The sequence below is a fragment of the Monodelphis domestica genome, chromosome 2, assembly GCF_027887165.1.
Source record: "Monodelphis domestica isolate mMonDom1 chromosome 2, mMonDom1.pri, whole genome shotgun sequence".
Lineage (NCBI taxonomy): Eukaryota > Metazoa > Chordata > Mammalia > Didelphimorphia > Didelphidae > Monodelphis > Monodelphis domestica.
In genome coordinates this window covers 442,910,325-442,928,022 of record NC_077228.1, presented here as the reverse complement: position 1 = coordinate 442,928,022, position 17,698 = coordinate 442,910,325, and the positions used below count along the sequence as shown (strand labels likewise).

Here is a 17,698-nt window from a genome sequence, read left to right as displayed (position 1 = left end):
GAGTAAGGTTTTCTAAGTGTCCAGTCATTCTTAGATACTGTCATTCTGATTCTTGCTATTACTCAGTGCTGCTTTCTAACTGGCTCATAATAAAAATAATAGCATATTACATTTATATAACACTTTAAGGTTTGCTCTGAATGCATCCTACCCTTGGCTTCTTGGGAGAGCCCTGCATATTATTTATTGATTTTTAGCTTCCAAAAGAACACCATGCAAATAGGATGGCAATGTGGGGTTCCTCTCCAGGAAGAGAAAGTATCTATTACATATATGCTGACTCAATCTAAAATGAGGCAGAGTCTGATTTTTAAGATGTTTCCAGGCTTGAAAAGTGTTTACTCTTTAAATATTGAGCTAAAGTATAAACAAAATATAAAACAACATAATTCAAAATCAAATGATGTGAAGCACATATATTCTGGTCATTGGGATGCTAGTTATCTTTCCCAATATGCTTCTTTTAATTACAAAGTAAAGGACATAATAGCAACAGTTGATCCTGCCTAGGTCTTCATGTTTGTCATTCTGATATGCAAATTCCAGGAGATCTAGGATCTTAATTTCCATGAATATTAAAAATGTTCTTCTGTACAAAAAATAACATGTCGATCATGATGATACAATACCTGGCAAGCTTTTCTACCTCTTCCACTGTCTCAGGTAAGGCAATACCCTTTGTTTCTGGTAAGAGCATGACAAGGCCCCCACACACTGATGCAAGAATACCTAGGGAACAGGAGTGAAAGATATGACAGTACCAAAGATCAGACATGCTTGACTTCATCTTCAGTTCTCAGAAATGGTGAGTTTTCAGAAAGAAATGATGAAATTTATGAAGAATGAAGACAAGCAAAAATTTCCCATAGGCCTGTCTTCATGTGAATCATCAAACTAATAATAAACAAAAGATTGCATTTTATTCCCATCTATGTGTTTCAGGTACTTTTAAGTACAGCCTAAGGTCCTTGTTGCCCTCATTGTTTAAGGCTTTATTTTAGTATTCATGTAGTCTTTCTCTCTCCCTCTCCCTCTCCCTCTCCCTCTCCCTCTCCCTCTCCCTCCCTCTCTCTCTCTCTCTCTCTCTCTCTCTCTCTCTCTCTCTCTCTCTCTCTCTCTCTCTCTCTCTCTCTCTCTCTCTCTCTAAGAATGTAAAATCTCCCACTGATGAATATTTTATCCACACCTAAAGTCTCCTTAGTAAGGTATAACATGCCAGTGACAGAGTTGCTTTGCCAACACTACATAAGCATGATTAATTCTTGGCTAGACTGTATATGTGAGCTAAACTTGTAGAGTTGGCCATTAAGTGTCACAGCAGAGACACAGAAACATAGAAAAGGGGAACTAGAGTTCAGACACACTGGCCCACCTGAAGGGATTTGGGTAAGTGTTCTTTATGACCTCCCTTTTGGGTTAGAACTGTCCTAAAATGGAAATTGATATTTTGTTAGCTCAAGGTTTTTATTGGTGCTTATGACTCTTTTTCCTTCTTTGGTGGAAACAGACTTTGGATATTTCCAGGGGAAAGTATGATCTGTGAGATAAGAACCCAGACTGAATCGGGTCTAAATGTGATTCTCATAAACCAATTAGATCTTTGGTTCTGAACCAAAGATTTACATAGAGATTAGGAAACTGAGGCTCAGAGAAATAAACTTGACTGAGATTACAGAGTTTATAAATGGCAGCATCCATCTAGACTCAATCCTAGGTATTCTGACCCCAAATCCAAGGTTGTTTCCATCATAGTGAGCTGCCTAAGGGGCCAGCTTGGTGGTTCAGTGGATTGAGAGCCAGGCTGAGAGATGGGAAGTCGTGAGTTTAAATCTGAGTTAAAATTCCTAACTGTGTGACTCTGGGCAAGTCGCTTAATCCTCATTGTCTAGTCCTTACTGTTCTGCTTTGGAACCAATACACAGAATTGATTCTAAGGTGGAAGGTAAAGGGATAAAAAATAAGGTGCCTGGTATATGTTGTGTCATTATCAGTGGTTTCTTCCTTTTTAACTTTAGTTCCCAAAAAGCATTGACCTTTGGTAAGGAAATAAAATAGAAGGAATCTTTCATGAAGTTCTTGATATTTTTGACAGATGCCCAAATGAACACCTAAGATTATTTTCAAGGAATGGTATTTTTATTAGATAGAAATTTGACCAAGGTGACTTCTGGGTCGTTATTGACTCTCAGATTCCTTCAACAATGAGTTTGTGAGATTAAGTGACACCTACACAGACTAATTTTATGACCATGGCTAACTTCTTAAATTCATTTTGGCTCACTCTATTTACTAGCAAACCAAATAAGAGATAATTATAATGGAACTCATTAGAACAGGACCTGTTATTACATATATTGTTTCATATGCTAAAGATCAAATCATATCTTCTTAAGCAGACAAAAATCTGATATGAGACAGATATAGCCTATAAAGAAATATTAATTCTAGGGCAGCCAAGTGGTACTGTGGAAAGAATACCAAGTCTGGAATTTGGAGGGCCTGGGTTCAAAAATGGCCTCAAGCACTTCTTATGTGTGTGACCTGGGAAAGCCATATAACCCTGTTTGCCTAGCTCTTATCCTTCTGTTTTAGAGTTGTTATTAAGACAGAAAGTAAGGGTTCTGTTTTGTTTTTTTTGGAAGACAAATTATTTCTTTTCTCCAGTACTAATTTTTTACAGGAATTCCACTTTGATTCTGCCTCAGAAATTTTTTAAAAAATAGAGTAATTAACAAATAAATTAAACCAGAATCTTAACAGGAAACTTCATTTATCATTCACAATTTTACTATGTTATAGTTGACTCCTCAAAAATAGAATAGTTAGGGGCAGGTAGGTGATTCAGTGGATAGAGAGCCAAGCCTGCAGATGTGAGGTGCTGGGTTCAAGTCTAGTCTCAGACATTTCCTAGCTGTGTGACCCTGGGCAAATCACTTAACCCTAATTAACTGCCTAGTCCTTACTACTCTTTTAATCTAGAGTTCCATTAATAATCATAACTGACATTTGAATGGCACTTGAGGCTGGCAAAAATGCTTACACATTGAATTCTCATTCAGTCCTTTCAACCATCTCATGAGGTAGGAAGTCCACTTATTTTTATTTTCATGGAAATGGAAACTAGAAAATGCTGAATGGCTTGATTGGTCACACAGTTAGAAAATGTTAGAGGTAAAATTTGAAACCAGATCCTCTAAAGTCCAAATTCAACACTCTATCCATTATGCCAGGCTATATTTAAAAGAGATATATTAAAGTCTTACCAAAAATGATAAGAGGTAGTTCTAGCCAGATGGCTGATAGCCGAAACAGCAGGAATGGAGCTACAATACCTCCAAAATCACACAAACCTGAACACAATGAAACGCCAAAGTTTCTGCAAAGGAAAAACATTTTTTTTTCTTTAATGAGCAAGGCCTTGGCAAAAACAAGAACATGAAAGAGCATGATATTGTTATAAAAAATCAAAGAAATATGTTTCACAGACTACTTTAAGTTTTGAAATATATATATTGCATGATCTTTAATGTTTCTTTTAGCTCTAAGTCTGTGACTCTTATTTTCTATATCAATGTCAAAATTAAAGCTTAAGAAGTAACAGTGTGCTTAATAACTGATTTAGGAAAATTATGAAATTTCATCTCTATAGATTTGACCCAGTTTTCTAATTTATCAAGAAACCATGCTTTACTGATTAAATTTATATAATGCAATTTTAAAACATTAATACATTTATCTGGTTAACAAATGAGAAAGCAACAACCTTATGCATACCATGTAAAATTTAAAAGCAGTGATAATGCAATAAAATTTTGAAAACTTAAAGATGACATTTCATAGCAATAAATGTAAGCATAAAAATTCCATTTTATGTCTTGGGGTCCAAGTACAATATGGTGAAGCAATGGATAGATAACAATTTATAAGAAAAAGATCTGGATTGCTGGCTTAATATCAGTTAATAGTGTGACATGGCAGGAAAAAATAAAAGAAGTTAATGTAATATTAAGCTGCACTCAGAGGCATGACTTCTAGGTAATAATCACACTATATTCTGCCCTAGTAAGACCACATCTGGAGAATTATGTTTGGTTGTCAGAATCAGAGTTTTGGCATGCTTATCTTTTATTCAACATCCATCTTTTTTTTTCACTGATGGTCAGGTTAGGTTTGTAGGGTGCCTTACTATGAGTTTCATCTTGACCTCCTTTCTCTTCAGAACACATTCCATTTCTTTTTACCATTTATGATGAAATCATGGTGATATTATTTTCACATTTTGTTCCATTTATATTTGAAGGAGTTTTTCTTGGTTGCTTGCAGAATTTGTGGTTTGTCATAAGAATTATTAAATATACACTATATTTTAGAGTTTGCAGCACAGTATTTTTACGGTGGTGATCTATGAATTCTTTTAATTGTCATTCTTTTTCTGTATTTAGAAATTCTGGGCAATTTTCTTATATTACAGTGTTCAGGTCATTTGATTTCTTGTGTTCTTAAGCATTTGTAATCCTTCAGTTGTCTTTATGCACTTTCTTTGAAATCAATTGTTTTGCTTTTACAGAAATCATCTTTTAATATTATTGCCTTATTACCTTATTACAAATTGTTCTTCACATCTATGTATTTATATTCCCAACTAGTTCTCATTTTTATTTCTCAGGAGAGACATAGCACCATGAATTCAAGTTTTTTCTGTTTTGCCAATTATTTCTACCACATAGACCATACAATCTGTTCTCACACTTCTTATTTCTTTCTTGAATAATTCAGGAACATCCTACTATGGTTCCATGATCCCTTGAGAATTCATAGGATCTTCTTCCTTACCCGACTCATTATTCATTGTTTTGTGATACTTATTTGGAGATGTCTGACTCATTTAGATGTCTTGGATTCCATTTTCTATTTTCTTATTAATATCATCTTTGTTGATTTGTCTGCTTGTTTTCTAGGTTTTTAAAATAATATTTTATTTGATCATTTCCAAGTATTATTCATTAAAGACAAATATCATTTTCTTTTCCTCCCGCCCACCCCCCATAGCCGATGTGTGATTCCACTGGGTAGCACATGTGTTCTTGACTCAAACCCATTGCCATGTTGTCAGTATTTGCATTAGAGTGTTTGTTTAGAGTCTCTCCTCTGTCATGCCCCCTCAACTGCTGTAGTCAGGCAGTTGCTTTTCCTCGGAGTTTCTACTCCCATAGTTTGTCCTCTGCTTATGGATAGTGTTTTTTCTCCTAGATCCCTGCAGATTGTTCAGGGACATTACAACGCTACTAATGGAGAAGTCCATTATGTTCGATTATACCACAGTGTATTAGTCTCTGTGTACAATGTACTCCTGGTTCTGCTCCTCTCACTCTGCATCACTTCCTGGAGGTCGTTCCAGTCTCCATGGAATTCCTCCACTTTATTATTCCTTTTTGCACAATAGTATTCCATCACCAACATATACCACAATTTGTTCAGCCATTCCCCAATTGATGGGCATCCCCTTGTTTTCCAATTTTTGGCCACCACAAAGAGCGCAGCTATGAATATTCTTGTACAAGTCTTTTTGTCCATTATCTCTTTGGGGTACAGACCCAGCAGTGCTATGGCTGGATCAAAGGGTAGACATTCTTTTATCGCCCTTTGGGCATAGTTCCAAATTGCCCTCCAGAATGGTAGGATCAGTTCACAACTCCACCAGCAATGAATTAATGTCCCTACTTTGCCACATCCCCTCCAGCATTCATTACTTTCCTTTGCTATCATGTTAACCAATCTGCTAGGTGTGAGGTGATACCTCAGAGTTGTTTTGATTTGCATCTCTCTGATTATAAGAGATTTATTACACTTCTTCATGTACTTATTAATAGTTTTGATTTCTTTATCTGAAAACTGCCTATCCATGTCCCTTGTGCATTTATCAATTGGAGAATGCCTTGATTTTTGTACAATTGATTTAGCTCTTTATAAATTTGAGTAATTAAACCTTTGTCAGAGATTTCTATGAAGATTTTTCACCCAATTTGTTGTTTCCCTTCTGATTTTAGTTACATTGGTTTTGTTTGTACAAAAGCTTTTTAATTTGATGTAGTTGAAATTATTTATTTTACATTTTGTGATTCTTTCTATGTCTTGCTTGGTTTTAAAGTCTTTCCCCTTCCAAAGGTCTGACATGTATACTATTCTGTGTTTACCCAATTTACTTATGGTTTCCTTCTTTATGTTTAAGTCATTCACGCATTTTGAATTTATCTTGGTGTAGAGTGTGAGGTGTTGATCAATTCCTAATCTCTCCCACACTGTCTTCCAATTTTCCCAGCAGTTTTTATCGAATAGTGGATTTTTGTCCCAAAAGCTGGGATCTTTGGGTTTATCATATACTGTCTTGCTGAGGTCGCTTGCCCCCAGTCTATTCCACTGATCCTCCTTTCTGTCTCTTAGCCAGTACCAAATTGTTTTGATGACTGCTGCTTTGTAATATAGTTTGAGGTCTGGGCCTGCAAGGCCCCCATCATTTGTGTTTTTTTTTTCATTATTTCCCTGGATATCCTTGATCCTTTGTTATTCCAAATGAACTCTGTTATGTTTTTTTCTAAATCAGTAAAGAAATATTTTGGGAGTTCAATGGGTATGGCACTAAATAAATAAGTTTGGGTAGGATGTTCATTTTTATTATATTGGCTCGTCCTATCCATGAGCAGTTAATGTTTTTCTAATTGCTCAAGTCTAGTTTTAGTTGTGTGGAGAATGTTTTGTAGTCGTGTTCATATAGTTCCTGTGTTTGTCTCGGGAGATAGATTCCTAGGTATTTTATTTTGTCTAAGGTGATTTTGAATGGGATTTCTCTTTCTAGTTTTTGCTGCTGAGCTGTGTTGGAGATATATAAAAATGCTGATGACTTGTGCGGGTTTATTTTGTATCCTGCAACTTTGCTAAAGTTGTTGATTATTTCAATTAGCTTTTTGGTTGAATCTCTAGGATTCTTTAAGTAGACCATCATGTCATCTGCAAAGAGCAATAACTTGGTCTCCTCCTTGCTTATTTTGATGCCTTCAATTTCTTTTTCTTCTCTAATTGCTACTGCTAGTGTTTCTAGTACAATGTAAAATAGTAGAGGTGATAATGGGCATCCTTGTTTCACTCCTGATCTTATTGGGAATGCATCTAGTTTATCTCCATTGCAGATGATATTAGCTGATGGTTTTAGATATATACTGTTTATTATTTTTAGTTACAATCTTTCTATTCCTATGCTTTCTAGTGTTTTTAATAGGAATGGATGTTGTATTTTATCAAAGGCTTTTTCTGCGTCTATTGAGATAATCATGTGGTTCTTGTTGGTTTGCTTGTTGATGTGGTCAATTATGTGGATGGTTTTTGGTTTTCCTAATATTGAACCAGCCCTGCATCCCTGGTATAAATCCTACTTGATCATGTTGGATGACCCTTCTGATCACTTGCTGGAGTCTCTTTGCTAGTATCCTATTTAAGATTTTTGCATCTATATTCATTAGGGAGATTGGTCTATAATTTTCTTTCTCTGTTTTTGACCTGCCTGGTTTTAGAATCAGTACCATGTTTGTGTCATAAAAGGAGTTTGGTAGAACTCCCTCTTTGCTTATTATGTCAAACAGTTTGTATAGTATTGGGATTAACTGTTCTCTGAATGTTTGATAGAATTCACTTGTGAATCCATCAGGCCCTGGGGATTTTTTCTTAGGGAGTTCTTTGATGGCCTGTTGGATTTCATTTTCTGATATGGGATTATTTAAGAATTCTATTTCTTCTTCTGTTAGTCTAGGCAGTTTTTATTTTTGTATATATTCATCCATATCACCTAAATTGGTGTATTTATTGCCATATAATTGGGCAAAGTAATTTTTAATGATTGCCTTAATTTCCTCTTCATCAGAGGTGATATCCCCCTTTTCATCTTTGATGCTGTTAATTTGCTTTTCTTCTTTCCTTTTTTTAATTAGATTGACCAATACTTTGTCTATTTTGTTTGTTTTTTCAAAGTACCAGCTTCTTCTCTTATTTATTAAATCAATAGTTCTATCACTTTTGATTTTATTAATTTCTCTCTTAATTTTTAGGATTTCTAGTTTGGTTTTCTGCTGGGGGGTTTTAATTTGATCACTTTTGAGTTTTTTTATTTGCATTTCCAATTGATTGATCTCTTCTCTCCCTAGTTTGTTAATATATGCACTCAGGGATATGAATTTACCTCTGATTACTGCTTTGGCTGCATCCCAAAAGGTTTGAAAGGATGTCTCGCCATTGTCATTTTCCTTGATGAAATTATTAATTGTTTCTATGATTTCTTCTCTAACTAAACTATTTTGGAGTATCATATTGTTTAATTTCCAATTAGTTTTTGATTTGGTTTTCCATGTACCATTACTGATCATTATTTTTATTGCCTTGTGATCTGAAAAGGCTGCATTTATTATTTCTGCTTTTCTGTATTTGTATGCCATGTTTCTGTGACCTAGTGTATGGTCAATCTTTGTGAATGTGCCATGTGGTGCTGAGAAGAAGGTGTATTCCTTTTTATCCCTATTTATTTTTCTCCATATGTCTATTAATTCTAATTTTTCTAAGATTTCATTCACTTCTTTTACCTCTTTCTTATTTATTTTTTGATTTGATTTATCTAAATTTGATAATGGTTGGTTCAAGTCTCCCACTAATATGGTTTTACTGTCTATTTCTTCCTTCAATTCTCCTAGTTTCTCCATTAGAAATTTGGGTGCTATATTATTTGGTGCATATACATTGATTAGTGATATTTCCTCATTATCTAAAGTCCCTTTTAACAGAATGTAATTGCCTTCCCTATCCCTTTTAATCAGGTCTGTTTTTGCTTTGGCTTTATCAGATATCATGATTGCAACTCCTGCCTTCTTTCTGTCAGTTGAGGCCCAGAAGGTCTTATTCCATCCTTTAATTCTGACCTTTTGGGTGTCTACCCACCTCATGTGTGTTTCTTGGAGACAACATATGGTAGGGTTTTGGATTCTAATCCATTCTGCTATTTGTCTACGTTTTATGGGTGAGTTCATCCCATTCATGTTCAAAGTTATGGTTGTCACTTGTGGACTCCCTGGCATTTTGATATCCTTCCTTAATTCTAACCTTTCTTGTTTAGCACTAACTTTTTAATCCAGTGATTTATTTTAAATCAGTCCCCCTTGTCCCCTCCCTTGATATATTTCCCTTTCTAGCCCCTCCATTTTTGTTCCCTCCCCCACCCCCCTCTTCTTCCCTCCCTTTTTTATGTTCCCTCCCCGCCTCGGTTTTCCCTTCTCCCTACCCTTGTTGGGTAAGATAGAATTCAAGATCCCAATGGATCTGGATGTTCTTCCCTCTCAGAGTTGATTTCCCTGAGAGTAAGGTTTAAGTAAAAACTCTCTTCCTCTCCTTCTTATAGGAGTTTTCTTCCCCTCCCCTTCCCATGTGAATCTTTGTGTGAGAAAGATTATTCTATTTGGTCTTTCTTTCCCCCCTATTTACACATTACATTTTCCCCACATGTTAGTATACATAGATTGATATAAATGTAGTCCTTATAGAAGAGAGTTTGGGTAAAAGAAAAAGATAACATTTTTCTCCTTTTCCCTTTCCTTCATATTTACCTTTTCAGGTATTCCATGCTCTTTGTTTTTCAATATCGAACTTTCCACAGAGCTCTGGTCTTTTCTTTGCAAAAACTTGGAAATCTTCTATTTTGTTGAATGCCCATACTTTCCCTTGGAAGTATATAGTAAGTTTTGCTGGATACCTGATTCTTGTTTGAAGACCCAGCTCTCTTGCCTTTCTGAAAATCATGTTCCATGCCTTACGATCATTCAGAGTGGAATTTGCAAGGTCTTGTGTGACCCTGATTGGCATTCCTTTATGTCTAAATTGTCTTTTTCTGGGTTCTTGTAGGATTTTTTCTTTTGCTTGAAAGCTTTGGAATTTGGCAATTACATTCCTGGGAGTTGTCTTTTGGGGATTTAGTGTAGAGGGTGTTCTGTGAGCTCTGTCAGTGGCTGTATTGCCCCCTTGTTCTAGAATCTCTGGGCAATTTTTTTTGATTATCTCTTATATTACGATGTCAAGTTTGCTGTTTATTTCTGGCTTTTCTGGTAGTCCAATTATTCTTAAATTGTCTCTTCCCCCTCAATTTTCCAAGTCTATGACCTTGTCGGTGATATATTTTATGTTCTCTTCTAATTTCTTAGTCTTTTGGCTTTGCTTTATTAATTCTTGCTCGTTTTCTTCCAGTTGGCTGATTCTGACTTTTAAAGCCTGGTTTTCCTTTTCAGTTTGGTCAAACTGGTTTTGTGGATGCGTGAATTTCTTTAGCATTATTTCCCACTTTTCTTCCCAGAAGGCTTCCATCTTTTTTATCATTTCTGATTCAAATTCTTCATGGGTTTGTGGAGAGTTTCCGTTTCCTTTGGAAGGTTTCGGGGCATTTACTTGTGTTTCCTCTTCTATCTCCTCTGTATTTTGTATTTTTGCTCCATAAAATGTGTCCAAAGTCGCCCCCTTCTTCTTGTTTTTCTTGGAGTGTTGAGGCTTTTCTGTGCTGTTTGCCATCTCTATCTGAGTGGGGAGGTCTAGCTTTTCTTATCTCTGTCTGGTGTTCAGAGGCTTTAGCCCCAGGCAAATTGTCCGTTTGTGGGTGTTACTGCTCTCAGTTCCCTCCCTTCGTTGCCTTACTCCCATGCTCTGAGCCTGGCTTTGTCCTGTCCCCGAGGTATCTCAGAGCCTTTGTGGGCCAGAGAGGCCTGCACTCTGAGGGGGGAGGGGCCGCAGCTTCCAGGAGCTACAAGGGCTCTTGATAGGATTAACTTACCCTGGGTTGGATTGAGTGTATCTTAAAGCAGGGACCTTCCCTGAGACTCAGACAGAAGGATCCAGCCAGGGGGCTACAGGCTCCCCTCTGTCTCTCTCTGTTTCCCTGCTATCTGGGTGCCCCCGCAACTGGCTCAGGTTGTTTTTAGGGTGCAGCCTTCAGAATAGCTGGCCCTGGGGTCCTTTTGTTAGCTCTTAGGTTCCAGCTTCTGCCTCGGACTCAGAGCTCTGGGTTGGGGGAGATGGGTCCTGGGACCTTCCTTCTGCCTATCCCTTAGATCCGAGGGATCTTGGGTTCTGGCTTTTGGGGGGCCATACCTTTTGATCCAGGTCCAGGAGGAGGGTTCCCTGGATCTATCCTGTTGTTTGTTTTGAGTATCAGTGTCATAGGAGCATACAGTTTGAGATCGGTAAGAAAGGGGTTTCTGGAGATCTGAACTTTAGCTCTCTCTAAGCCGCCATCTTGACCGGAACTCCCGTTTTCTAGGTTTTTAACCGAGTTCTCTTCTTCTTTAGGTCTTTGCAAATTTCAATCTTTCTTCCTTATATTTCCCTATTTGTCCTTTTATGACTCCTTCCCCTTTTATAGCCACTCTCCTGAGGGTCAGATTTTAGCATCTTCATATATTGGGGAATTTACTTTTCATCAGCCTCACTCCCTGACCTAAATGGCATTAGAAGGATAGAACTGGATTCTTGGATTCCAAGCCTTTTCCCTCTGGCCTGGTACAACTGCACACATAGGAAAACACCTTGCCTCAATCCCCTCCAGTTCTTAGTTCTCTGGCTGAGCATTGCTGCAATACAATATGCAGTTACCCCAGGAAGAATAACACTTAGGGGAATTTCCAGAGGAGGGCAATTATAAGGATGAAAAGCCATGACAAAGAAGGGTATGTTGAAGGTACTAAAGATGTTCAATGTGAAGATGATTTAGAGAATATGATTAACTTTCTTAAATATCTGAAAAACTGTCATTTTGAAGACAGATTAGATTTATTCTATTTAACATCAGAAAGAAGACCCAACCACATTTAGGTTTAATGGAAGGAAGAGCTTCCTGACAATTAGTACTGTTAAAAAGTGTAATGGGCTATATCAATAGGTAGTGACTTCCCTCTCATGGTAAATCTTCAAGTGCAACTTAGAGTTACTCATCAGGTATATTATACTAGGGATTTCTTTTTGGAGATAGACTGGATTAAATGGAAGCAGGAACCCCCAAATTCTGCAAATAACTTAATATATCAGTGTGAAGGTAGCAAAGAATAAATAGCACTGCTAAGAATGCAACACTCTGCTTTCCTGTTGTTTACTACATTGCTGAAGATGAGAGCCTATGTGTTATCAGGAAGCTATTATTAGCTTACTGTGAGCAAGGCATGCACACTGTGAATTTTACAGTAGCAGGAGCATATTTGCACTGATCCACAAATGCACTCACTTTATTCAGCTTATGACCAGTAGTATTTATCTGTAAAACAATTGATTGGGATTTAAGAAATACAGTATAGATCTAGTTACTATTTCTGAATAAAAGATATATGACTATTTCTATCACATGGTTCACTAGAAAGAATTCTGCTTTTGGGAGTCAGTAGACCTGGATCTGAATTATAACTCTGACATCAATGTGATCAGGTCACTGTTTTCTGTTTCTTTATATGTGAAGTGGGGATAATAGAACTTAACTTTTGCTATCTATCTCACAGGGTTGTTGTAACAAGCAATTTATCAACCCTTAAGTTCTACAGAAATGAATCATCATTGTTTTGTCTGCATATAAAGTACTCTGTTTTTGCAGCATAACATCCTCAGCATTTTTATGTTTGGGAACATTTTAAATACATTTTAAAATTCACTTTGGTAATTGATCTTCTCACACTCAGGCTTAAGGACAAACTTCATTCATATTTCAAATCATTCCACACTTATCTAGCCACTCAGGCTAGATATGAAAAACATTTGTGCTTGAAAGAAAAGTCACGTAAAAAAGAAAACAAAACAAAACTTGATAGCATGAGGGGATAGTGGTGGCAGTTATGGTTTACATCATCATATCCTTTTCCCTAAGAAGAATAAGTGTGATTTCAAATTCCAGGAGATATGTGGACACTGGGACTAGTAAATTAATATGCTCCCTACTTGGCACAAAATCTGAAACAGCTACATAGGGAATGTAAAAAATAGTGGTCTAAACTTTTTGGGGAGGAGACATGGGGAAAGGCAGAAGAAGTGATGATATTTATATTTCAAAGTATGCTCTCGCTTCAGAAAGGAACTTGAACCTCAAAGATTATAAATACAAAAATAGAACATTTCATTTAAAATAAGACTGAAATGTCCAAAGTTTCAGTTCAGTATTTCATAAGGAGATAAATTGGAAATGTTGAATGATAAAATAAATAAACAAAAAACAACTCAGTTATAGTGATGTAGTAAGCCCTCATTTAACACCAGAACCCATTCAGGATGCCCAGGATGTGGGTATACCTACTATTACCACTAGGAGGCATCCTTCTCCTCTACTTGTGCCCTGGTCCTTTTCTTCAGCCCCACTAGCCCAAAGCCTAAACAGACTGCTTACTCAGCTTGTATGAGATCAAAGTCACCAACTCTATTCCTCCTGATATGAAGGAACACCAGGCCTTACCATCTGCCCTGCCACTGCCTCCTAAGATTAACCTTCAGACTTAATCATCTACCCAATCTCTACATCCTCCAGGCCCCCTTGTGATAGAAGATTCAGAACAAAATCTAAGGTCTCTTTTAGCTTCAGTATTCTGTTTTTTCATTATTCTGTAAGTATGATAATCTCTGATTTTTTGAAAGAACTGAATCTGTACTAATGTAGAGAATTCCTGGTGAGGAGTTGCCCTTACCATTGGAGAGCAGCAACTATCTTAGAGAATTGATTGGGAGCATTAAGATACTAAGTGACTTGCCCATGGTCAAATGTCAGAAGTGGGATTTGAGATCTTCCTGATTCCAAAACCTGTTCTCTATTGATTATACAACATTGCCTCTTGTCCTCCAAAGATGATGGTGGATTTGAGTGAGGCAGAGATACACAAAGGCATCAGCCTTATTCTCTCTTCCAGAGTCATCCAAGTCCAGTGAAAAGATAGAAGTCAGTACCACTGGCAATGGCCCAGGACACAGTAGATGACCTTTGCATGTTTAATGTCTAACCAAGCCCTATATGCTCCACAGCTCCTGCTTCAGCCACTTTGATGGCCATTGGAACAAATTGCTCTCATCTACCCCTTCCGCTAGAAGAAGTCTTCACATACTTGAGGGTAGGCATTGCCCCAACTTACCAACTGGGCTTGAACCTGTCAGTGATCCTCAGCCTGGTGTAGTCTATCTTCCTAAATGGTCATAAGGGGGTATGACTGCTGCCATGCTATAGTTTCTATAGAACTATAGGTGAGAATTGAGTGCCAGGTGGACACCTAAATTGGATGAGAAGCCCTAAAAAGGGCTCAGCAAGTCCTCACACCAGGGGTGTTTGTTCTTCCTGCATACCTCATATACCCCACGGGATAATAATTGCACCTACTTAACAGAGTTGTTCTAAGGATCAAATGCGGTAACATATGCAAATTGTTTTGTACTTTTTAAAGTCACTATATAAAATTTAGCTATTATTAATCAAATTTATTAGTATTAAGGACATTAAATATGTTACTTAGAAATTAAATCAATTATAGAAACTAAATATAACATTAATAATATTAATTATTAAATTATTAATTGAATTAACAATAACATTATTTTATTAATTATAATTATTTTATGTTTTATATTATCTTATATATTTTATATGTACAAAATAATATATCTTATAATACATCTCATATATTATGTGTATTATATTATATATAAACAATATATTTTATAATAATTATAAAATTAATGATTAATAAAAGTAATTAATGGAAAATTAAAAAATAATAATAACAATACAAGTTTGCTATTATTTCCATTGTCATTGTTGTTTCTCTAAGGCTATGGAGCTATTTATCCTTATGTCAAATGTCCTCATAGGATTGTTGCAAGGTTCAAATGAGATAATATTTGTAAAGTACTTAGAACATAGTAAGTGATGTTAGAGGGGAACTACAGGGATAGAAATGAATAAAGTATAGTGAGAGGTTGGTTGTAGAGGTTGGTCTGATTACATACTAGGAACTCTGAGACAGGAAACTCTAGAGTCTGGAAGGAGGATTTGAAGGAGCACTGACCAGTTGTAGCTGCTTCCTGTCTTGGAGCTGAGAGGAGAGATAGGGAAGCCGAGCTCTGCTGATCCTGGATACAAAGTCTAGCAGTGAGAGAAGGGAAACCTTTGAACTTTTCTTGGGAGTCCCTTTTCTCACAAGAAGAAAGACATCTAAGAAGATCTTGTGTAACATCAACCTGATAGAGAACCTTGTTGTCAAGAGGCCTGAGGCCAACCTCAGTGGCCTGGCCCAGCTGGGTTGACTCAAACATTTAGAGTCATCCCTGTTTCATCCTTGGAAAACTGTTATCTCTTGAGAAACTAAGCAGGGAGGATTTTCTAGAGTTCAGTAGATGTAGAGAGGGCTTGGGAAATTAGTCAGAGATGGGAAGGACTTAGGGAGCATCAAGAAAATGAAGGCTTCCCCATGTGGGGAACTTAGAGGGAGAGGGAAGTGAGAAATCATAGTGGTTAGGAAAACCTTGTTCCTTAATCCTCCCTTTCTATCCTTTTGTTCTATTATTAAATCTTTTACCTTTTATACCAACAACTGCTTGGAGGCCTGGTTTGTGTATTGGACCCAGGCCCATCAGCCTTACTTCACTGAGGAGAACTGAGGTATCCCATACACTTCAGTGTACCCTATTATTTCAATGCACATAAATGTTTATTCCCTTTCTCTAGTCATCAACTAGTCCAAGCTACTGAGTTGCTTCCTAATTTGAAGAGGATTCCTAAAGGATAAACTATACAATGAAGAGGAGGAATTCTTTCCTTTACCCCAACTTGTTAGACAATCTGAAAGTATGGCCACCCCTTTCAAGCCTTTAGTCAGGCTAAAAATTATGGTCCTACTGTTCTCCAATTTTGACTACCTCCTCCCCTTTCCCCTTCCCCAATTTGATTCATGGATGGATAAACATAATTCCTTGGTTCCACAGGGGTTAAATATTTTATTAAATGATATATCTTTAACTACCTAAGAATACCAAGTGGGCAAAGTCAACCCCTAGCATGAAAATGGTAGCTATGAGCACAAATATTTTCAGTATGCCCTTTAGAAAACAACAGAACACATTCTTTCAAGGGGAACTTTTGAGGGTACTGTACTCCTTTCCTTGAAGCTTTGATCCAAGAGAATAAAGCCCTGCTCCTCTTAGTCTAATCTATTGTTTTTCTTTTCCTTGAGCACTGACCTAAAAGCATTTCACCACCTATCCTTTTTGCTCCCATAATTTTGTTTTTGTTTCCCCCCTTTATAGACATGACAATTAAAACTTGTTGTACTTGTAAGGGTAAATTGTCTTTGAGTGAGGACCTTACAGATTTTTCTATGAATAACTACTTTGGTTGCTTAGAGAAATTCTTGCTTTCTTTCAGGTTTTTTGACTACATTACAGATCACTGAGGATCTTAGATAATCGACTTCTGAATTAGTGAGATGTGACTGTAATAATAACTTACATCTGTATAGTCCTTTTGTACTTTATAAAATGCTTGCACTTACATTGCTAAAGCTAGGCTTTGATGAGGCTATTTCAAATGAATGTGCACTGTTACTTGCCAAAAAAACACTTCAAGGTTCCCTCTTGTTTTCTGGGATGAAATTCTTAATGGAGAATTAACTGAACCCAGATTTAAGAGAAATCAAACACACAGAAAAACATACATACATGCCTCTATTACTATATTTTGTTTGAGTTAGGCAAAGACTCAAACAAACATCAACGGTGGTATTATTCATGAGAGTAGTTGTGCATACTCTCCCTTGATTGAGATGCATTGATATTCCCCAATCCTCCCAGAGAGGAAAAAGATTTTTTAACCATGCACAGTGTAAATGAGACACTAATATAATGTGGCCATAGGTTAGCCCTATATTAGAAAGAATGAAACTGACCAGTAATGAAGGAAACCTAGAAAACATGTGTGAACTTTGAAGTAGCACTCCTGTAGACAAATTAATTTTAGAGGAATCAAATGTAGTTGGTAAAATTCAGATAACTTAGAATATTGTACTGATACTAGGAAATATTCTGGGTCTCTGAGAGGGTATGATGGCATAAGCATTTCAAACTTGGCAACATTTTAGTGCCATAATGGAGCTGGCCTGATTTTATTTATATTAATTCCGATTCATAATGCCTTAAACTTTAATTAAAACCATCTTTTCTACTCTCTATCCTCTATCCCTCTACCATAATTTTGTTTTCTGAGAAGTTCTGAGAGCTAATTCCCACCTGCTCTTCCCCCCAAAAAAGCATGATTTTTTTTATTGCTTTTATGAAAGTCTAATTTTCTGTTACTTTCCAAATTCCTATTTCTTGCAATAAAAGTGTTTTGACTGATGGCGAATCCAACATCTTCTATAGGGTAGACTCCATTTTAACAATGGTTTCAGAATGGGAGGGGTAATGAAGAAACCATTTTATTAGACTCATAGGAAACTTCAAGCAAAGGACCTTCCAGAGGCTGATGGCTCCTATTTTCTTGTTCCTATTCCTTTACATGCTGTAAGCTCCTCTAATGAGGGCACAAGAATACTATTTTCATAGAAGCCAATCATGTGAAAACAATGGTTAGGCTAGGTAGAATGTTACTACTCAAAAGGACTTTAGAAGCCATCTT

The 17,698-nt window shown here is 36.7% G+C and overlaps 1 protein-coding gene across 1 annotated transcript in view; it reads right to left on the bottom strand.

The window, feature by feature from the left end:
* Nucleotides 1-17,698, bottom strand: part of SLC22A3 (solute carrier family 22 member 3) — a 154,815-nt gene that overhangs the window by 2,777 nt on the left and 134,340 nt on the right. The window contains exons 9-10 of the mRNA XM_001381444.3: nt 3,264-3,376; nt 630-729 (exon numbers count right to left, since the gene is read on the bottom strand). Coding sequence (XP_001381481.2) covers nt 630-729; nt 3,264-3,376 — 213 coding nt within the window. The remainder of the gene's footprint in view (nt 1-629; nt 730-3,263; nt 3,377-17,698) is intronic.